The sequence below is a fragment of the Asterias amurensis genome, chromosome 10 (genome assembly GCF_032118995.1).
Source record: "Asterias amurensis chromosome 10, ASM3211899v1".
Lineage (NCBI taxonomy): Eukaryota > Metazoa > Echinodermata > Asteroidea > Forcipulatida > Asteriidae > Asterias > Asterias amurensis.
Genome location: NC_092657.1, coordinates 17,115,586 through 17,139,010, shown reverse-complemented (window position 1 = coordinate 17,139,010; position 23,425 = coordinate 17,115,586). Strand labels below are relative to the sequence as shown.

Here is a 23,425-nt window from a genome sequence, read left to right as displayed (position 1 = left end):
AAATTTCCACATGTTTGATATTTTATGCATATGTTGAGATACACCAAGTGAGAAGACTTGTCTTGGTCAATTACCAATAGTGTCCAGTGTATTTTTTAAGTATTCTTGATTGATAGTACAAGATTTATTTATTTACCAGATTCTTTGTCTTTCTGGATATCGTCAGTGATGGCTTGAATGGCAGCCTCGGTTATCCGCTGCACCTGTCGGATAGATTCTTCAGTGAACTCCTTACATCTTCCTTCCTTGCCACAAACCTGAAAGTCAACAAGAACAAAAATAAGAGATGTTAAATTTGCATCGGGGATAAAGAATATTAATTTTGGTTTTTTTAACCATACACTGATGTGTGTTAGCACTGGATATACTTAGTATGTTCCCGAGTCCTGTGAACAAATATCACAGGCATGTTACTCGGGTGAGATTCGAACTGCCTCTAGCTACCGGGCAACCTCGGCAGTCTAGTTGGTAAGACACTGCTCTAGAATTGCTAGGGTCGTGGGTTCGAATCCCACCCGAGTAACATGCCTGTGATATTTCTTCACAAGACTCGGGAAAGTACTGAGTATACAGTACTAACACACATCGGTGTATGGGTAAAAAACCAAAATTAATAAATAATAATAACAGTGGCCATTTATGATGCGCATGTCCGTCTAAAAGACACTCCTGGCGCAGGAGAGATGCAGAAGCAAGTTGTCAATGAGTTACATAGTTAAAACCATTTGACACTTTCGGTAAACAGTATTGTCGAAAGGCCCACACTTCGTGTATCACAACTTATATACATGTATATAAAATAACTAACCTGTGAAAATTTAGGCTCAATCGGTCATCGGAGTCGGGAGAAAATAACGGGAAAACCTACCCTTTGGTTCCACACGTTTCGCCGTGTCATGACATGTGTTCAAGATAAATCCGTAATCCTCGACAACGAGAATTGATAATTGTTGTAATGTTTTCTCAAAAAGTAAAGCATTTCATGAAATAATATTTCAAGAGAAGTCTTTCACCATTACCTTCTGTAAACCCTGTAAGTTATTTGTAAATCTGTCAACATGTTATTTATTTATTATGTTATTTATTTATTATTTTTATTTGTTTAAATTAATCTTTGCACCACAGGGTTAATAAAGGCACTGGACACGTTTAGTATTTACTAAAAATATATATTAGCATAAAAACTTACTTGGTAACAAGCATGGGAGAGCTGTTGATAGTATAACACATTGTGAGAAACTACTCCCTCTGAAGTGACATAGTTTTTGAGAAAAGAGATAATTTCTCACTAAAATAATAAAATACTTTTGGCCAGAAGCCTTTTATGTCTAGCTGAAAGCACACTATTTTTAACAACAAGGGTGGTTTTTCCCCATATTTTATAAGAACTTCAATGACCAATTGAGTCCAAATTTTATGCACTTGTTTGGGATACATGTACACTAAGTGAGAATACTGGCCTTTGACAATAACCAAACCTATTCAGTGCCTTTAAAGACACTGGACACTATAGGTAATTGAGTTGTGAATTGTTAAAATACATTTAATAAGTATAAATCTGAAGTCTCGAAATAAAATTTGTGGAAAATTACTTCTCTCTCGAAAACTATGTTACTTCAGAGGGAACCGCAACCTCTCCTTATTACTCGTTACCAAGAAAGGTTTTATGCTAATTATTATTTTTAGTAATTACCACTAGTGTCCACTGCCTTTAAAGGGAAGGTACACGTTTGGTAATTACTCAAAACAAATATTAACTTAAAAACTGACTTGGTAAAGAGCATTGGAGAGCTGTTATATACAAGTATTGACTGCTTCTTGCAACTCCAATGACCAATTGAGTCAAAATTTTCACAAGTTTGTTATTTTATGCATGTTCAGATGTTAGCCTTTGACAGTTACCAATAGTGTCCACTGCCTTTAACACTTACCCGTACTATGATGTTAACATACTCGGCACCTTCCACTTCCCAAAAGAACTCAATATTCAGCAAGCTGGAATCCACTGGGACTGTCATCAGGGGGATCTTCTTAGCTGGGGTGTTTGTCGATGCTACGAAGGCCTGGTAGGTCAGTCCGTCGCTGCCAACACAACGGTCTACTTTGATTTGACCCTAAGGAAGAAAAAAAAACAATCAATCAATCTTTAATTTCTTTATTTGTTTGTTGGGGTGTTACTTTGTTTCTTGGGGGTGTTTGGATGTTTGTCTGTTTGTTTGTTGGAGTGTTGGGGTGTTTGTTTGTTTGTTTGTCTGTCTGTTTGTTGGGGTGTTACTTTGTTTTTTGGGGTGTTTGTTTGTTTGTTTGTTTGTTAGGGTAATACATTGTTTGTTGGGGTGTTGGGGTGTTTGTTTATCTGTCTGTCTGTTGTTTGTTGGGGTGTTACTTTGTTTGTCGGGGTGTTTGTTTGTTTGTCTGTCTGTCTGTTTGTTTGTTTGTTTGTTGGGGTGTTTGTTTGTCTGTCTGTTTGTCTGTTAGTTGTGGTGTTGGCATGTATGTTGTTAATTGTTGGTGTTGAGTGTTTGTTTATTTGTTTGCTTTTAGTTGGAGTTTGAAACTAGGGTTTCGGATGTTGTTCTGTTTGTGTATTTCTTACTTACATGTACATGTACATGTTTTTGCTTCAATGTTCGTTATTTGTGTTCGTGTACATGTACTTGTACATTTTATATACTCACAACATGCAACAGCAGTTGACTTTTTTTTTATGGGGAACGCCATCTTGTTTTTGAAGTTCACTGCTCCTACCTTCGACTTGATAACTTTATTTAAGCTTTATTAGGGTCATCAGGAAAACCCTTATTGACTGTCATTATAACTGTGTTCCACCAGGCTTCGCTTCAAGCACTTTGGGATGATTTTAAGCATCATTCAATGCAGTGCTTTCTGTTCTAACGGCCAGGTTTCGGACTGATGAAACCCAAGCCTACATCTGTATGGACTGTAAAAGGGGTAACCGTTTCAGCCCTAGGAGTAGGTGGCAACGGCCTCTGGAAAAAAACAGTTATAGCCCACACCTTGAAGTGGCCTTCAGGCCTTGTGTGTCTGGCGACTTGCATAACAAAAAAGAAAACCAAAAATCATTTATATAATAATAGTGTGCGCTTTATAAATTGTATGTTACAATTATTATTACCGGTGAAAGTGTCAAGTATTCGCTCTGCAGACTGACTCGGCAACCAGAGATCTCTCTGTAGATGGTGATCTTGGTCGCCGCAGACGACAACTCCGTATCCCCGTCGTCAATCATCATGGCCCTAATCTCGTAGTCAGATCCAGCGGTCAAAGTTCCTGAGTTTAAAAAAATAATAATAATCGAAGCGAGTTGAATATTTGTTTCTTTCAATTAATAATTTTTGTATTTTTTTTCAATTTCTTTCTTCTTTTATATTATGTTTTAGTGTGTGTCCCGTATCGCTCAGCTTGGCTTGCACCTTCTCGTCAGAGAGACACTGACTTTGGCGGGACTTTTTTTTAGCTCAATGCTCCGGGCCTGGTCGTGGTTTCCCTCCTAGTTCTGATTTCTTTCCCTATGTTCTGGTTTTAAAATGGTTATTGTTTACTTAGCATTCACTGGATATAGTCACGTATTGTTTTGTTTTCATTGTCTTTGCTGCGCCTTGAACATCTGTGGGAAGCTTTCCACTATCATCTTCTAACCGCGTAAGTTGAATGGAAAATGTGGACATTGTGTTTTGTCATGTTTGTGTCCTACAAAAAGTACCCAAATCCTTTACAATATCAATTCAGAAACTAACCCGCTTTGATGTTTTTAATAAGAGAATAAATATGTGCTTGGCCGGTTTTAAACACTCTGTTTAATACCGGTTGCAGTCTGGATGTGATAATTACCCCAGGTGGAGGCGAGGGTAATTATCAGCATCCACACTGCAACCGGTTTTAATAAATACCTTTTCGGTCAAAAAAATGTTAGTCCTAAAGTTGAAGAAAGCGTAACAAATTATAATTGTCCGATGATTTCTTTCAACAAAACACCCCTCCAGCTATGAAATGGTAAGGCCTTCGGGTAAACAACTCCTTATAAGGGAATGCTGTGCGCGTCGCGCGTATCACGTGATGTGGCACAACTGTCCCGGCCGTTGCTCTCGACCAATAGGAATGAATAAACTGTCTTAAAAGCACAGGTGCAAGCTCGCGTATCAAGCCCATGTTTAAACACTTTTTACTGGTGTTAAATCATCCGTTTAAACACCCCCACGTGATGGCCTCTGGACCAATCAGAATGGATTAACTGTCTTAGGTATTTATGAATGGAAAGTCATTATTTTTTTGGCATGTTTAAATATCAATTCAGAAACTAACTAGCCTGAACACCTTTGACCTACATTCATTTAACATACATGTAGAGATACGCAGTCAAACTCTATTGCGGAAGTGGCAGCAGTGAACTGTTTGGGCATCTATGGAAAGCATATCGCACGTCCAACTCTCGCACCGTATGCATAACACCCTGACACAACAACCCTGGTGAGAAGTCGAAGGGTGGAAGCCTCCGGGTGGAAGCCTCCATCTACATTATGTAGACGACCTCAACGCCATCGGCCTACACAGTACGATCAAGCTGTTCAAGCTGCCCTGGATCGGCCTGGATGGCAGAGACAAATTTCTAACATTGGACAAACCCGTTGTCACAACTTCTCAAGACCAGTTCGGCCGAGTGGTAGCGTCAACTACATATGTAGACGACCTCAACGCCATCAGCCTACAACACGATCAAGCTGTTCAAGCTGCCCTGGATCGGCCTGGATGGCAGAGAAGAATTTCTAACATTGGACAAACCCGTTGTCACAATGTCTCAAGACCAGTTCTGCCCGAGTAGCGCCAACTATATAATACATTCAAATGATATCATTGTATCCAATGGAATCACTGGATCTGAGAAGCAGGTACCTGTCTTTGTCCTAGAGGATAAAGACTTGCGCCCAGTCTAGAAACCAACCTTTAGATGGTCACGATGCCAGTATCGTCAGCATAATTCTTCTCGAACAAGGTCTCGGCTTGACTGTGTACATTTTGCGTCTCACCGCCTTAAGTAATTACCCACTCAACTCTGTCTGTGCTACGTCTCAACTTTTCAAGGTTTTTTGATGTATTTAATTGAATGGTATTTTGTTTGCACGTTAAAATATCAATTAAGAAATTAACCAGCAGGCAGCGTGATGGTCGCAATGCCAGTTTCGTCAGCATTATTCTTCTCGAACAAGGTCTCGGCTTGACTGTGTACATTTTGTGTCTCACCGCCTTTAGTAATTGTCCACTGCACTCTCTCTATGCTACATCTCAACTTTTAAAGGTTTATTGATGTATTTAATGAAAAGGTATAATTTTGTGCATGTTCAGATATCAATTAAGAAACTAACCAGCAGGCAGCGTGATGGTCGCGATGGCAGTATCATCAGCATCATTCTTCTCGAATGAGGTCTCGGCTTGACTGTGTACATCTTGCGTCTCAGCCCCTTTAGTAATCGCCCACAGTACTCTCTTTGTGTCTCCCTTCTTTGCGATCTCAGCCGTCACCACGATCAGCTGCTGCGGTTTGAACATGCCGTTGAACTCCCTCGTTAGGACAGCCTGTATTAAAGTGGGATAGAATAAAGTGCAGTCAGTACATCAGAATTTGGCCAAGTGGTCGACTGGCTAACAGAATCAAATTCCAGTTCTGGTGGTTAAGTCATCAGCAAGATACTTTGCTATAATCGCTTCCAGGCATGCAACTGTAACTTCACCAAAAAAAAGAGGAAGTTCCAAAATGTCAATGTTTTTTAAAGTATTTTTCAATTTCAAATTCTAAATCGAGGTCTAAAAATCAAAAAATTATTTTGAGTAATTACCAATAGTGTCCACTGCCTTAAAGTGATAAATTACTTCTTTCTAAAAAACTATGTTTAGTTCAGAGGGAGCCGGTTCTATACTACCAAGTAAGTTTGTATGCTAACAATATTTTAGGGAGTAATTACCAATAGTGTCCCGAACCTTTTAAAGGCAGTGGACACTATTGGTAATCACTTAAAATAAATATTATCATAAAACCACACAACTTTGCGTGACCATGGTGCGACAAGGGTGTGTTTTCTTTCATTAATATCTCATAGCTTCGACGACCGATTGAGCTCAATTTCAAATTTTCACAGGTTTGTTATTTTTTGCATATGTTGAGATGTAAAAACTGTGGCGACAAGTCTTTGACAATTACCAATAGTGTCCAGCCATCGATTTCACAAAGAGTTGACTCGTCTTATCTCGAGTTAGGAAGAGTAACTCATCCTAACTTAGAATAAATCTGCATGCTACAGTAGTGCAGGGTTGGGACTCGTCCTAAGTCCTAAGATTAATCCTAAGTTAGGAAGAGTTTTGTGAAAATCGAAGGCAGTGTCTTTACACTGAATACACTGCAGCTCGGCTGGTCACTTTGTCCTCCAGGAGAACCCAGTATATTCCAGTTTTGTTAATGCTCTTCACTGGCTCCCTGTTCAATATCGCATTCAATACAAATTACTTCTGCTTGTTTTTCATTCTTTACATGGTTCTGCTCCTCAGTATAATTGTCAATTAATTACCCGTTACAATCCTTCCAGATGTCTTAGATCATCCACTTCGTCATTACTGGTTGTCCCCACACCCACAGCAATTGGGGTGACAGGGCTTTCTCTCATGCTGGTCCTTTACTTTGGAATAATCTGCCTCCTAATATCCGTAACATGTCCTCGATTCATAAGTTCAAAGAGGCCCTCAAATTTTGTGTTTCTTCCTTGCGCCATGAGCACCACTTGCGGTGGATACCGGCGCACTATACGTAAGTGTTCATATTATTATTATTATTATTTTATACAAATAATACCTCAGGTGGGGATCCACTCTGAATGTCCACTTTAACACTGGCCGTTGCCTCGCGATGGTCATTCGTATTGGCTGCATTGAGTTTGGAAACGGTTACGGTAAAGGTGTGCATCCCGTTGGACAAAACTCCAGGACCAACGCTCAATGTCTTACTGGTAACTGAGGCTCCAGCCAGGTAACAAGCCGCATCCTCCTGCTGATCAAATAAATAAGAAGAAAACAATTTAAGTATTATTTGAAACTGCGGCATATGGTGTGGAGCAAATATATATATATTTGGTTTGCGGTAACACCATGTGTGTATCTACTTGCCAGGTACCGTTTGTTCTTAGAGAACTGTCTTGCTTTATTCTACCTGCAGAGTAGATGTTTGGGTGTTAGGGAGACTTCTCAGTTCTGAAAAGAGTTGCCTGCTTTTTTTAACTATTACCCAGGTGGATGGTATAGAAAATAGGCTGGGACTACTTCTTAAACTTCATAGGATTGTAATTAACTGTACTAGCGCGAAGTCAGTTCTTAATTTGGTAACAACATTTTGACAAGCTTGCTTCTTAAATTGGTCACAACGTTTCGACTACAGCTTGCTCTAGTCATTGTCAGGAGGCTGGAACTATAAATGATTATAACACCCCTTGCAAGTATTCTGCCTGCTCATTGGTTTAGAGCGCGTCACATGACATGTCTTAGTTTTGCTAGACGACGGCCGTGTGAAAGTGCGTCGGTTTGCCATGTGCTAGTCCGAAGACTAGCACACGGCATGCAGTGCCCAGACGTCCGTTGCGTGTACGAGGATGATAAATTAATAGTCTGTAACCATTTCCGATTGCACGACACTACATGCAGCACAGTAAAAGTGTTTGCAATCTGTATTCGCGTCGTCCGTGGAGTGTAGCATTCAAGTCTGTAACTTAATAATAATAGTACAGTATTTAGAAATGTTTGGGGTGTTATAAAACAAATATTGACTGCTTTTACTTGTGCAATGGTTAAAAACTATGACTCCCTCGGTGATCCCCGTAGCGTTCTATTTTCCCTCGGCTTCGCCCCGGGGATCACCTCGGGAGTCATAGTTTTAACCATAGCACTCAAAGCAGTCAATATTTGTATAATAGTAAACTTGCGGGTACAACCATGTGTAAATCTCCTATAAGTGAGTGCTGGCTCTGAACAGAGCCGGTGTCGTCTCTTTTTAGAGCCAAAACTCACTCATTTAGAGAATTCCATATGGTTTTACCTGCAAGTTTACTAAGGAAACTAAAGGGTAATGACGAGTTTTTAAACGGCCAGTTAAAACTGGCAGGGTTGTTACCGTATGATAAAGGCCCGAGCTTTTAGCACTGCATTGACCCTTCGCACAAATGTCACATGCGGCGACTGAGCCGTGGTCACCATTTTGGTGGTCAATAGGTTTACATGTAAATGCCACGTCGCCTTAAATGCGCACTTCACTGAATATCATGAATAATCCACAGTGACATTGACCACCAAAATTGGAGCGTCCAAGATTATTCTAATAATGACCTCAGGTGAATTTGGTCAATACTTGAATAGTTCTTTTCCAAGTTCTGTCATGTCTGTGAAAAAAAAATCACACGCATGTTACTCGGGTGGGATTCGAACCCACGACCCTTGCAATTCTAGAGCAGTGTCTTACCAACTAGACTACCGAGGTTGCCCGGTAGCTAGAGGCAGTTCGACTCCTATATTTAGGCAGCGGGTTACATCTCTTATATTTTTGCGGTACATAGGATTTGAACTGCCTCTAGCTACCGGGCAACCTCAGTAGTCTAGTTGGTAAGACACTGCTCTAGAATTGCAAGGTTCATGGGTTCGAATCCCACCCGAGTAACATGCTTGTGATATTTGTTCACAGGACTCGGGAAAGTACTGACTATACAGTGCTAACACACATCGGTGTATGGGTAAAAATCAAAATTAATATTCTTTATCTCCGATCCAAATTTAACAGATCTCTTATTATTATCATTATTAATAAAAACCTGTCTTACTGGTCTACTGCATTCCCATTGGTATTGGAGTTCCCCAGAGGAATATGTCATAGCATCCAGGTCTTTGGAACCCGAGGCATCCAAAGTCAGCCTTGACTCTCGCCCCAACGTGCGCTGACTTCCGCCGGCGATGATCGCAACAAGGGGTGATCTCAACACGGTGAGTTTGATTTCTGAAGTTGCCTTGTTGGCGTCACCCTCGCGCCAAGCCTTCACGATGAACGTCACCTCTTGATTGACTGAGGGGTAAAGAAACAAAAAATTGAAACGATATTAACTTCTCAGATTCTTTTTTTTTCTTAAAGACACTGCCGTCGATTTCACAAAACTCTTCCTACGTAACTTTAGACTAATCTTAGGGCTTAGGACAAGTCCCAACCCTGCACTGTAGCTAAAGACCTTAAGATTAATCCTAACTCGAGATAAGACGAGTCCTAACTCTTTGTGAAATCGACCCCTGAACACTTTTGGTAATCGTCAAAAACCAATCTTCTCACTTGGTGTATCTCAACATTAGCATAAAATAACAAACCTGTGAAAATTAAGCTCAATCGGCCACCAAAGTTGTGAGATAATAATGAAAGAAAAAACACCCTTGTCACACGAAGTTGTGTGCGTTTAGATGCTTGATATCGAGACCTCAAATTCTAAATCTGAGGCATCGAAATCAAAATCGTGGAAAATTACTTCTTTCTCGAAAACTACGTCACTTCAGAGGGAGCTTCAATGTTTTATACTATCAACCTCTCCCCATTACTCGTTACAAAGTAAGGTTTTATGCTGATAATTATTTTGAGTAATTATCAATATTGCCACAGCCATTAAAGGAGCGTTAAAGAGTTGGTAAGAAACAAACATCAGGAAGATCACAGAGCAACAAAAAACTTACACAGTCTTATAATGATGATCCTTGAAATATTTCTGGCTGAAATGTCATATTTGATGAGAAATAAATAATCAAATTTCCAGCTGGGAGTTTATAGATCAGTGAGCGTTTTATTCATTTTTGATTTTGCATCAATGTGAAAGCAAAATGTGTTATTGGTTTTTCAGTATTTTCTTGTGACCCAGATGGCCGATTGCTCTCAAACTTCTACAGGTTTGCCAGTTTATATATGGTGGATTACGAAAAATGCTTACACTGCCAGCAAATGTTTTGTTTGACAAACCAATTTTGTAATGTTACTTTAAAGGATTTAAGTATTTTTTCAAAATGTCCATAGATTTACATTAAACTTGATATTGGAAAGCTTCCCTTCAAATCTTACTTACTGAGGTGCTGTAGTTTTTGAGAAATGAGTAAAAAATTTCATGAAAATACGTTTAAAAATGATTAAAATAATTTTCGTCTCATGAGACGAAAATTATTTTCATGACATTGTTTTACTCATTTCCCCAAAACTACAGCACCTCAGCACGTAATATTTTCAGGGAAGCTTTCTACTATCATTATCTTCACACTGTGTAAGTTTAGTGTAAATCTGTGGACATTGTGTTTTTTGTCCAACAAAAGTTACATAGACCCTTTAAAGAGAAAGTATACGTTTGTCATACTCTCCAAAAGTCTGTCTGTTTGTCTGTCTGTTTGTTTGTTTGGTATTTCATACATGTCCTAATATAAGCTTGTTATGGGCCTTGTCTCCATGCCCTTTCTCGCTATTTCACCACTGCCCATCTACCACTGACACTCACCTGGTACGCGATTGGCCTCTATCTTCTGTTTGGGAGATTGTTCTTGAAACCCGGCCCAGAATGTCTGTCCGTTGCCGTCCGCGACACTCCATTCGTACACTGTTGTCTTAGATGGGATGCAGGAATAGAAGGTGACTTTCGCTTCAAGGTAAAACCTGGATAAAGTTAAGATCAAAGGTCACGATTAGTCCCGTCTCCTGACGATGACTAGAGCAAGTTTGTCGATACGTTGAGACCAATATTTCAAGAACTGGCTCCACGGTAGTGCAGTTAATTAGAAATTACAATACTTTAAGCAAAAGTACATATCCGAGCCAATTTTCTATACCTTCAGCCAGGGAAGTAGTTAAAACGCAGGATAGTTCTTTTCAGAACTGAGAAGTCTCATCCGAACATCCAATAAATCTACTCTGCGGTAGTAGAATAAAGAAAGACAGGTCTCTTAAAGATGCTACGTCACATTTATGGCCCCAAACATTAAAACTAATAGATTTTTTTAAGTGAATGGTATTTCAATGAGTATCACCTGCTCTAACGGAAAAAAGTTTAACTTTTACTTTTAATGGTCAGGAACCATGACAAAAATTTAATAAAACGTTTCTTATAAAATGTAAAACACATAAGAATTGGTCACGTGATATATATTGTCGGGAATCAGACAAAAACTAATTTTGAGCACTTCACATGCTTCATTTCATTACTACTAATAATTGGCGGACCTTTTCGAGCAATGGCTCAAATGAAAGCTTGTAGCTTTCTCGACCCCCATCAAAATACCTATTGAATTTTAAATCAAAATTTTTGGGTCAAATCGCCCAAAAATCTGACATAGCATCTTTAATTTAAGAACAAACTCAACCTGGCAAGTAGATACACACATGGTGTTACTGCAAACCAAAAATATATTAGTCCTGTCTCATTGTTACCGCTGAAGTGATTGACGTAGTGACTATTACGGTGATATCGGGTGCATTCGATTAGCCTCCCAGTGTGGACCCCGCTGTGCTCACCTGGGTGAGCCCCTGACAAGGGCTAATCGAACGATCACACTCGCCCTCTCGTGGTGACGTCATGCACCTCGGGCCGGCCCTAAGTGACCATTCCACAAGCAGGGTACTGGGGGTTGAGCCGGGTGGGCCCCTGGAATGATGTCAAAGCTATTTTAATATACCAGGGGCAGACCGGGTCGACCCGGGGAAGATTGAAAGCACCCATTGTTATGCAATAAACCAGTCGAGCATCAACTATTCGGTTAATCGCCGCCTCGCCTACTACAAAAATAGTTGCTGCTTCATTCTCGGTGAACCAATTAAGGCGCCTTGTCAAAACCTCCAAGCCGTTCCATTCCGCGTGCATTCTGCAGGAGTCCGCGGATTTCTACATGTATAACAAAAGAACCCGTAGCAACCGGGCAGGTCCCTGGCCACTACAGCTCATTTACATCAAAACATGAATATTCCGGCGGCTACGAGAAGCGACCAGTTGGCTATTGTTAGGTCCAGCTTATTCGCTGACCGGCAAAACCGCGGAGGAACATACATAGCCTAGGTGGTTAACAATGGCTTTATCTTTCCCTATAAGAAAGCATTGTGAGGGTGGATTTGTAACTAAAAGCCATTTCCTCAAAGGTGTGATTTTTAAGACTGGGTCTTAGGCCTACATTACCAAAACATGTGAATTCTAGAAATGGTTTTCTTTTATTCCCGACTTCGACTGACAAAAGTTTCATTCAGCCATTAAATCGCACGCTACGTGCAAGCTCCGGTTTAAATAGTTTTAGTGTTGATCCCACCAAGTTGCAAAAGTGGGCGTCAGAGTATAGCAGTGACAGGAGGTTTTGACAAGGCGCCTAAGTCGCCGAGAGACAATTGGTTGTCCACAATTGCAGGCGTATACAAGCTTGTGTGCAAACCTTCAATCCTTTCAGCTTGAATTTTACTATTGCGCCTTTGGCAATAGTTAGCTGCAACTAGTTTTGAAATCGCGACTATTTTAGGCGTGACTAGTTGAGTAGTAAAGCCCGGCTCAAACTTCCTGCGAATGCGAGTGCGAAGAGAATGTGGGCGTCACTAATTCGTAAATAATCATTTTCAGCAGTTGACCTTGTGCACGACTCTCTTGCAAATTCAACGCGAAAACAGAGCTGTGACGTCAAATTCACATTCGCAGGAAGTATGAACCGGGCTTTAATCTCAACACTCCCCACACTGGAAGTGTAGGTCTTTCCGTTTGTGACTCACGTCTGTGAAGCAAGGACCGTGTTTCCAGCACTCAAACCCCTCGCCTCGATAGTCAAGCCTGGCACGAGGGAATCCATCTTACTGATTCCGATGGTTGCATCACGGTTACCCATGTCAGTTTGCAGGGTCAGTGTAACGATGTAATCCACGCCTGAATTCAGCAAGTTACCAGAAAACGATAGCACGTCCATTATGCCATTTTCTGTGGAAGAACAAAGAATCAGGCATACCCCAGGTCAAAATTCTAGTTGAACCTGTAGTTAAACTGTGTTTAACTGGAACTAGTTGAAAACCAGTTGATAAACTAGTTAAACACAGTTATAACCAGTTGGTTAATATGGAAAATGGACGAGTTTGGTCACTTTCCAGTTGAACCAGTTGACCCCAGTTAACTAGGTTCAACTGGAATTTTGACCTGGGACAAAGCCATGACACTTTTGGTAAACACTAATTTGTCCAAGGCTCACACTTCGTGTACCACAACTTATATATAAAAAAACAAACCTGTGAAAATTTAGGCTCAATCTTGTTTCCCCAAGTTTCGCCGTGTCATGACATATGTTTAATGTAAATCCGTAATTCTCACTACATGCACTATCGAGAATTTATATTGTTTTAATGTTTTCTCAAAAAGTAAAGCATTTCATGGAATCATATTTCCTGATACATGTATAAGTCTTTCACCATTACCTTCTGTAAACCCTGTAAATTACTTGTAAATCTGTTAACTTATTTTTGTTTCTGTATAATGGCTTTAAAGGCAGTGGATACTTTTGGTAATTACCCAAAAAATGATTAGCATAAAACCGTACTTGGTAACGAGTAATGGGGAGCTGTTAATGGTATAAAACTTTGTAAAAGCGGCTCCCACAGAAGTAAGGCAGTTTTTTAGAGAGAAGAAATTTTCCACATATTATTTGATTTTGAGACCTCAAAATTAGATTACCGTGTGACAAGGTAGTTTTTTCTTCCATTTTATTTTGCAACTTCTACGACCAATTGAGCTCAATTTTTCACATGTTTGTTATTTTATGCAATAGATACACCCAGTGAGAAGACTGGACGTTGACAATTTACCAACAGTGTCCAGTGTCTTTAAAAGTTTTAAATTGAGGAAGCATCCGAATTGGCGCCAACAGCTCTCGCTACGACTGTTGCTGGGGGTGCCAATTTAGATACGGCCTGACTCGCGTGTTGTTGCCAGTTGTTCTATTTCATCGGACCCATCTGGGCCCAATATCATGAGCTGCTTAAGCCATTGGACCCTTTCGGTACAGACAAAATAAGAGTCACAAATAACTTACAGGGTTTACAGAAGGTAGTGGCGAAGAAGTTTAAATATTATTCAATGAAATGCTTGACCTACTTTTTGAGAAAACAGTAAAATAATATCAATTCTCGTTAGCGAAAGCGAGAATTACGGATTTATTTTAAACACATGTCATGACACGGCGAAACGCGCAGATACAAGGGTGGGTTTTCTCGTTATTTTTTCCCGACTCAGATGACCGAGTGAGCCTAAATTGTCACAGGTTTGTTAATTTATATAGAAGTTGTGATACACGGAGTGTGAGCCTTGAACAATACTGTTTACCGAAAGGGTCCATTGGCTTTAAAGGGTTTAATGTACTTTTTTTCTAACAAAAAACACAATGTCCACAGATTTACATTTTTGCGGGCTTCCTTTTATAAGACGGTTAGACAAAGGCCTTATCACAGCGTTTTTGTGGTGCCAGGTGGTGGAGATAAAATACCCAGGGACACCCAGGTAACAAAGACTGAGTTCCTGACGGTATTGTGGCCCTCTTTGGTGTCATGTCTTCCATCGCTGTAGCAGGAATCATCATGGCCTATGGATTCCTCTTCTTTAATATGAGATACAGAAACCAAAGGTAAAGCAATAACTGGTGTGTCATGGCTGAGCGGTCAAACCTAAGCCCAATATCATGTATCTGCTTCCTGTAAGCAAAGAATGCAGAAGCAGGGATGTCTGTGCAGAAGCAGAGTGTCATGGCCGAGTGGTTAAGAGCATCGAATTCAAGTTCTGGTGCTAATTCACCGGGGTGTGGGTTCAAATCCCGATCGTGACACTTGTGTCCTTGAGCAAGATACTTTACTATAATTGCTTCTCTTCACCCAGGGGTATAAATGGGTACCTGCGAGGGTAGAGGTTGATATTGTGAATGAAAGCTTTCGGAGCGCCACCGCAGCTCGGGGCTGTATACTCCCTAAATGGGAGCTGAGAAAGATTAAAGGGATGTTTATTGGCCCAATGACCAGGGGACTAATGTAAAGCGCATTGATACGGTTTATTGTGAAATGCGCTATATATAAGAACATGTTATTATTATTATTATTATTATAAATCTTCGTCAACAGGTAATGATGTTTGATATTGTTTAATGTCTACCTTTTGCATTGGTACTGTTAAACCAAACCATTTCCATTTAACATCTATTATATCAAACAATTTTCATTATATTCCGTTCATCGTCATTGTCTATATAATAGAAACAAGCCATAACCTGGGTCGACTAACGATTCATCTTTCTCGATCGTAACAAACAACTGATACTAACCATTGATTGAAGCAAACGTCTGATCGAGTGCGTCAGTCGATGGCTCTATAGACCACTGGAATCGCATGCTCGGTAGATTGGTCCCAAGGGCTCGTCCTTCCAGTTTCACGTCACCGCATTCAGGGATACTCGAAGGTCCAGAAATAGCAGCCATGAGATTGAACTCTGTGAAAAGGGCAAAGTGAGATATCAAAATTGGTTTTCAGAAATATTAAAGGCACCCTATAATGAGGAAATTGTAAATTTCTACTGGAGAATTTCAAGAGCACCAAGGCAGTGACCAGGGGTGGATTTCACAAAGGACTAACTTAGGACTAGTCCTAGGCAATGCTAAGAGGTAGGACCGGTCCTAACTAGTCCTAGGCAATGCTAAGAGGTAGGACCGGTCCTAACTAGTCCTAGGCAATGCTAAGAGATAGGACCGGTCCTAACTAGTCCTAGGCAATGCTAAGAGATAGGACCGGTCCTAACTAAGCATTGCCTAGGACTAGTTAGGACCGGTCCTATCTCTTAGCATTGCCTAGGACTAGTTCTAAGTTAGGACTACCTTTGTGAAATCCACCCCAGTGGACAAGGAGGGGACCGCCCTCATTACCTCTATGGAGTATGCCTGGTCATGAAAGGGCAATTGCGAAGAGAAATTTTTACCTTGTGAAAGGGCACCCAATGGGTAAATCGTAAATTTCTACTGGAGAATTTCAAGGGCACCAAGGCAGTGACCAGGGGGCGTGGAGGCGATCGCATTTAATGTCTCTGTGAAATATGCCTCGAATCATGAAAGGGCAATTGCAAAGAGAAATTTTTACCTTGTGAAAGGGCACCCAATGGGTAAATCGTAAATTTCTACTGGAGAATTTCAAGGGCACCGAGGCAGTCACCAGGGGGCATGGAGGCAATCACCTATGTTGCCTTCTTGAAGTATGAGGCCTGCAGTGCTATAAACACACTTATCCCCGATGCAAAAAAGGGACACGTTGCCTTGGATCAGGCGAGCTGGTCTTTGAAAAGCACATTAAACCGTTTGTAACGAAATGCTAGATATAGATAATTTAAAAGTAGAATGTGATGACCCACACAAACATGCCCCGAAGTTGCACGGTTTTCCTTTTATGTTGCGAAGAATCACGGTTGGCCATTTTGTGGAGTCAAAATTTTGACTCCATAGAATGGCCGACCGTGTTAGTTCGCAAAAGGAAAACCGTGCAATTTCGAGTGATACTTGTGTAGATTATTCTACTTTCAAAATATCTCTCTAACCATGCATTTCATAATAGACTGAACGGTTTCAATAGCTTTTTAAAGACCAACTCCTCTACTATCATTATCTTCAAACTGTGTAAGTTGAGTGTAAATCTGTGGACATTGTGTTTTTTTGTTAGGAAAAAGTATAATATAAAAATACAACTATGTACACATACATTGTAGTATTTAGGATTTGAAACTTAGCATGGTGAAAGTATAATATTAATAATAATAATGTACACTTAAAGGAACACGTTGCCTTGGATCGGACGAGTTGGTCTACCAAAAGTGTTTGTAACCGTTTGTTATAAAATGCAGATGGTTGGAAAGATGTTTTAAAAGTAGAATACAATGATCCACACAAACATGCCTCAAAATTGCAAGGTTTTCCTTTTACCTCGTCGACTAACACGGTCGGCCATTTTTATGGGAGTCAAATTTTTGACTCCCATAAATGGCCGACCGTGTTAGCACAGTAAAAGGAAAACCATGCAATTTCGAGGCATGTTTGTGTGGATCATTGTATTCTACTTTTAAAATATCTTTCTAATCGAATGCATTTTACAACAAACAGTTCCAAACGCTTGTCAAAGACCAACTCGACCGATCCAAGGCAACGTGTTCCTTTAATAAAGTGCCGGTATCTATAGGTGAGGTTTATGGTGGTAGTTCCATGTGTGCATCTCTTTTGAATAGTGTTGGTTCTAAATTTGGTTGGGCCACTACAGCAGGAAGTTTCTACGCCAGGTACAACTTCCTTTTCCTGAAAGTTTTGTTGAGAGCTGGATGGCTGAAGTTTGTACCTATCTGGACTCCTCATCATCTGAGTGTGCACTCACACAAAGCGAGACGTGACTAGGGCCCAATTTCATAGAGCTGCTTTGCACGAAAATTTGCTTAGCATGAAATTCCTTCCTAGATAAAAATAGGACTACCAACCAAATTTCCATGTGATACTCGTGATTTAAGCAAACAATAGCTGATTACCAGTAACAAGCAATATGCAACCAATAGAAATTTGGTTGGTAATCTTGGTTTTTTTCGAAGAAGAAATTTCATGCTTTTAAGCAAATTTTTGTGCTTAGCAGCTCTATGAAATTGGGCCCTGGTTCTGGCAAACATGCCTTGTAAAATCCCTTTCCGAGGTACGGATACCCTGGAAAGGGATATGCCAAGGCATGTTTTCCATAACTTGTTGTCCTTCTAATAAATCCATGAGGAAAAGGAAACGTAAGATTGGGATAAAGGCCCGGTTACAAGGTCCCGATAACGAGAACAATAAAAATGAACGCCCACGATTGGTTGAAATGCTCCACGCAGAATTCGCCGAAGCTCATGCAACCAGTGGAGGGCGTGCATTTTTTTGGTTTTCGTTTTTGTTCTTGTAATCAGGCCTTTAATCTTCTATCTCGCACATTAAGACTGGGAACACATGTAAATAACGTTACCTTCAACAACAGGTGTTTCCGTGACCTTGACATTGGTCCCCTTCTCCGTAACGCCCGCAGGACTCTTCGTGATTCTGTCACTGTTATCATTCTCCGTAACGCCCGCAGGACTCACCGTGACTCTGACACTGTCACTATTCTCCGTAACGCCGGCAGGCTCCGTGACCATGGAATTGTCACCCTCCTCTGTTACAATGGCAGGTTTCTCCGTGACACTAACAATGTCACTCTTCTCCGTACTGTCGGCAGAGCTCTCTGTGGCCTTGTCACTCATCTCCGTAACAACGGCAGGCGTCTCCGTGACCCTGGAATTGCCTACCTTCTCCGTTACTTCGGCAGGTTTCTCCGTGACCTTGTTACCCCTCTCCGTACTGCCGGCAGAGCTCTCCGTAACCTTGTCACTTATCTCCGTAAAGTCGGCAGGCGTCTCCGTGACCATGGAATTGCCACCCTTATCGGTTACGTCGGCAGGTGTCTCCGTGACCTTGACATTGCCATCCCTCTCTGTTATGTCTGCAGGGCTCTCCGTGACACTGTCATCTTCACCTTTTTCTGTTGCGCCGACAACATCACCTCCCTCAGTTCCACCGTTATCTGGATCTTTGACGTCCCCATCTGTTGGTTCTACCGCATCTGTTTGAAATTATACACAGTAGAAGTTATTATTATCTACTATACCTCACACATTATTCATGACCAAGAGCCAAGTTCTCACTGACCAGTCCATTCATCATCATGTGCTATTCTTCGATCAAGTTCTATGCTTCCTCCTCATTGAACCCAAGTTATGGGGTGACAGGTCTTTTTCTTCAGCCGCGCCACGCATCTGGAACTCTCTACCACTTAATCTTCGATCTTCTCTTTGTACCGCAAAGTTCAAGTCTCTTCTCAAAACTTATCTTATGTCACAGGTTTTCAATGACTAATTTTGTTGTGTCTGTTTTTCTTTGTGTTTTGTTTTGTTTTTGTTTTTGGTTTTACTGGGCCTTGAACACCCAGCAGGGTGGATATGTTCGCATTACAAGTCTTATTATTATTATTGTTATTATTATTATTATTATTAGGTGCTAATTTTGCTACCAAGCGCACACACGAGTAATCGCGCACATGGTTAATGCGCATGCCCGGGCACTGGAGGTAGTCTTGGTGTTAGACGTTCCCATTCTGTTGGTTGAGTTTTAAGCTAAGTTTTAAAACCATGGATTGCAGAGGTGCTGGTAAAACCCTAATCACTTTACTTAAAACCATAGGGAGCCTCCTATGGGGGGGGGGGGGTTACAATGTCACAGGGAAATGAAAATTATTGTACACAGCTAGAAGTTATTATGGTTACTTCGACCCAGTAACTGGGGCGCTGTACTCCTTTTTTCTTTTTTTTTTGACATTTTCTGTCGTAGAAAATGTCAAAAAAATTGGAAAAAAAGGAGCACAGTGCAGTTACTGGGTCGATCGAAGTAGGCCCAAACCATAATAACTTCTAGCTGTGTACAATAATTTTCATTTCCCATCGTATATGGGACGTTAGTTGCGATGTAACATAACCCTCCTCCCGATAACGAGTCCCTGCACTATCTTTTCATAAATTATTTATTTCCACACTCGACAGCATGTCCTATGTACTTATTTTTTTGGGTTGCATGCGCAAACACAAACAAACAAGCAGTGCAATATATCTCTAAGCTGGGAGATTGATTGCAGTATTGAACCAGATCCAGAGATCCTCGCACATTGCTGTGAGGCTGCATTTCACACTAAGCTTGGGCGATATCGATTTATTTTATTCACGATATATCGCCGACAATATATCGCGATATTCGATATAATCGCGATTAATTAAATTTGACACCATCAGTATTCAAACTCCAAGTGAAAGTTGTAGAAGAGACAGTCATAGCATAGGAGAGGTGTTCTAATGACCTTATATTCTTCTGGTTTTACTCCAAACCTATGGGGTGCGAGATGTCTCAGCTAGCATATATCGCGATATATCGCGATATATCGATATTTCGATTAAAACCAAATCCATCCGATATCGAAATCGTTCCAAATTAATATCGCGATATTCGATAATATCGTGATATCGCCCAAGCTTATTTCACACTATGAAACACAGGAAGGAAGGAACTGTTAAACTATGGAACTCACTCTCGTCGGCTGCTGTGAACAGCACTAGTGCTGGGCGAATAGTGAAATTTTGTTATTCGGATACCGCTGGCCAACTATCCGAAATTATTCGAATAGTTTTTTCGCCACTAAAGGGCGCTATTTAAAAAAAAAAAAAAAAAAATATGTATATATATTTAAAAAAAAATATTTGCCGCTAGAGGGCGCTGTTCGTTTGTGAATGAGATCTTATGGGCGGATTGATATTAGTTTTAGACAGTGTCACTCGGTTCATTCATAAAAATGACCGGATCTAATTTAAAGATGGCGATTTGCTTTTTCTTTTGATCGTGATTGACTCTACGTGAAGGAAAACTTTTGTAATCTTTGAACAAACTACGTCAGAAATGTCATTGTTTTAACTCTTCACGGAGGTGAGCATAGTTAAATACTTAATTTATGCTGTTTTATGCTGTCTTAATAGAAGTTTCATAAGGATTCAGACAAAACATTCATATCAGTTGTCGCCCGACGTCCGCGGATATTCGGATATTAAAGAATATCCGGTTACTCGGTTGTAATTACAGAATTATCCGGTTTGTAAATAGCTATTCGCGCCCTATGCGGATATCCGGTTAAGAAAAACAAGGCATTCACGGTTACGGATAGGAAAACCTATTCGCCATTAACCGGATAATCGAATAATTCGCCCAGGCCTAAACAGCACAACCCTACATGTAGCTAAATTCAAGGGACATAAAATTATATCCTCCCCTTACCAGTTTTCACGCTATTAAACCTTTTTCTTTGAATTGGGAAAAAAATAATGATGCTTTATATCAACCGATGCCCTAATTACCTTCTTTTGTTAATATGAAGTATGCAAACATATATTAAAACTTGATGGACATTGAAATGTTCACACTACACACCGATCTTCGATGACTTCAACTGGCCCCATTTGTTTTGAGTTTTTCCTGTTTTCATGGCAAACAAGAAAGCATGGTTTCCCGGGAAGCCATACATGGAAGAAACATCTACAGTGACTACAAGTGTTCTTTGAGACTCTGTGTATGACTCTATAGCCAGCAGCTGTCTTCATTTTTATTCAAAATATTTTTTAATGAAATTTCAAAATTACCATGGTAATTTGCAAAAAATAACAAAAATAAATAATTTAATAAAAATTGTGAACATAATCATTGGCTTTCAAATCTGATTTTTATTTTGTTGTTTCCCCTTTTTTTTCTCTTAAAATTTATAATAAAGCGTATAAATAAACAGTGATAATTGAATCAACAAGCTGATCGTTTAAATTTTAATATTAATAATAATATTGTTCGGAGGGTTAAAAAAAAAACCTCAAAAAATATTAGAAAATGATATAAGGCACATGGCTTCTTTAAGCCTCTGTATTTTTTTTTCCAGAACGCTCAGCAAAATATTCAGTCACATGATTTGATCATCATGAATTGTGAATTGAAATAGTGTTTTATGAAACTTTTTCGGTGGGCAAATATTTTTATATGGCCTCAACATTATGACATATTTTTGTACCTTGTCCCCTAGTAGAAATGCCTAAAATACCAAACTTTTGGCAATTACAAGTGCAAATATCCAGTGGAGTATTACGTGTTTCTAAGTTTTGGTCAAGGGAGAGGAGACTCTTTGCTTGGCAAATAAAACCACACATTTTTTATCTACTACTAGGGACTGTTTTCATCGCGCACAGACTACAGAGAGGTAAAAGATTTGCCACGATTTTAGGGACACCTCGAAAACAGGACCTCCTACGACTATTAAGCAACAACAAATACATGTAGTAGTCTATTTCCACACACAGTGCGTAAGTTAGCGTAGATGTATCCGGCAGGATATTAATTTGCTGACTGAACCAATGGAAATGGAGATGGAGGTCTAGCATCATAGTCTAGTTCCACTTCAATCAATTAATTCTACATTTAGCTGCACGATCTCGATATTGCGCAGCGCAATGTCGAGATTGAGCAAATTCCGCAACGTGTGTTTGTGCACTTGTTGTGCCAATCAGCGCGTAAACTTTGATGAAATGATCTACTCCCACTACATTAACAGTCGTATTTCGTTACTCAAAATAATGATGTTAAGAATAAAAACACAAACCTTTCAAAGATAATCAAACCGAAATTGTACTCCCCTTTTTGACAGCAGCTACTCAAGTCTAGTTGTCACAACAATGAACATTTAAAGGACTCGCTAGTCGCTACTTAAATTAAAAACACAAGAGAAGAACTGGCGACTTCACACACGCGTTCAAACTTTTGTCACGTAAACATTGTGTACATCGATTATACAACGACTGTTGTCTTAAATTCACAAAGATTTTCGTCAAACTGCCGTCGGATCTCGCTACACGATGTGTAGTCTTTGTGCAAGACGTTCTTGGAGTTAGTATATTAATGTTTTTAAATCGTGTAGATAATAGGGCCAACGAAAATATGTCACAGGGAAATTCAACTTGCACACAGAAAATTAATACGGTATATTTCTGGCTAAGAAAGCAATGAAATCTATACATGGGTTTGTAAAGTTCGGTTTGTTTTAAGTTGGAACTAAAAATAACTAACAGTGCGAGAGGGCGCTATACACGAGTGTTGTCTGTTTTCAGGGATAGCCTGAACGTCTTCTGACGTGCTTATTGATTTAGCATGGTGCTTGCTGGCCGATGGATACTTTTTGTAACACAGCACACAATGTAGTCCACAGATTGACATACACGGGTTGAAGATAATGATGGTAGAAAGCTTCTCCTAAAATATTACTTGCTGAGCAGATGCTTATATTGAGAAAAACACAAGTAGCCTAGAACACAATTATTAATGTATTTCATAAAAGATGTTGCGTTCTGCCTTTTTGAATGCCCCTGTTCCCCTTTCTTTGCCAATGGTTGACCGACACCTGTTTGAAAACAACCTGCTTGGAAATTTGGTTTCGTCTGGGATGGTTAAAGGCAGTGGACACTATTGGTAATTACTCAAAATAATTATTGGCAAAAAACCTTTCTTTGTGACGAGTAATGGGGAGAGGCTGATGGTATAAAACATTGTGAGAAACGGCTCCCTCTAAAGTACCATAGTTTTCGAGAAATAAGTAAATTTCCACGAATTTGATTTCGAGACCTCAGATTTAGAATTTGAGGTCTCGAAATCAACCATCTAAACGCACACAACTTCGTGTGATAAGGGTGTTTTTTTCTTTCATTCTTATCTCGCAAT

The 23,425-nt window shown here is 40.0% G+C and overlaps 1 protein-coding gene across 3 annotated transcripts in view; it reads right to left on the bottom strand.

The window, feature by feature from the left end:
• LOC139943315 (uncharacterized) overlaps nucleotides 1-23,425 on the bottom strand; it is a 78,105-nt gene that overhangs the window by 17,855 nt on the left and 36,825 nt on the right. For 2 of the 3 annotated variants that reach the window (XM_071940139.1, XM_071940138.1), the window contains exons 2-11: nucleotides 18,069-18,701; nucleotides 15,379-15,543; nucleotides 12,800-13,001; nucleotides 10,560-10,714; nucleotides 8,868-9,106; nucleotides 6,860-7,054; nucleotides 5,382-5,592; nucleotides 3,137-3,291; nucleotides 1,932-2,114; nucleotides 137-257 (exon numbers count right to left, since the gene is read on the bottom strand). In XM_071940139.1, coding sequence (XP_071796240.1) covers nucleotides 137-257; nucleotides 1,932-2,114; nucleotides 3,137-3,291; nucleotides 5,382-5,592; nucleotides 6,860-7,054; nucleotides 8,868-9,106; nucleotides 10,560-10,714; nucleotides 12,800-13,001; nucleotides 15,379-15,543; nucleotides 18,069-18,701 — 2,259 coding nt within the window. Of the gene's footprint in view, nucleotides 1-136; nucleotides 258-1,931; nucleotides 2,115-3,136; nucleotides 3,292-5,381; nucleotides 5,593-6,859; nucleotides 7,055-8,867; nucleotides 9,107-10,559; nucleotides 10,715-12,799; nucleotides 13,002-15,378; nucleotides 15,544-18,068; nucleotides 18,702-22,313; nucleotides 22,457-23,425 lie in introns of those variants that run through there. The other variant, XM_071940140.1, reaches the window with a different exon arrangement.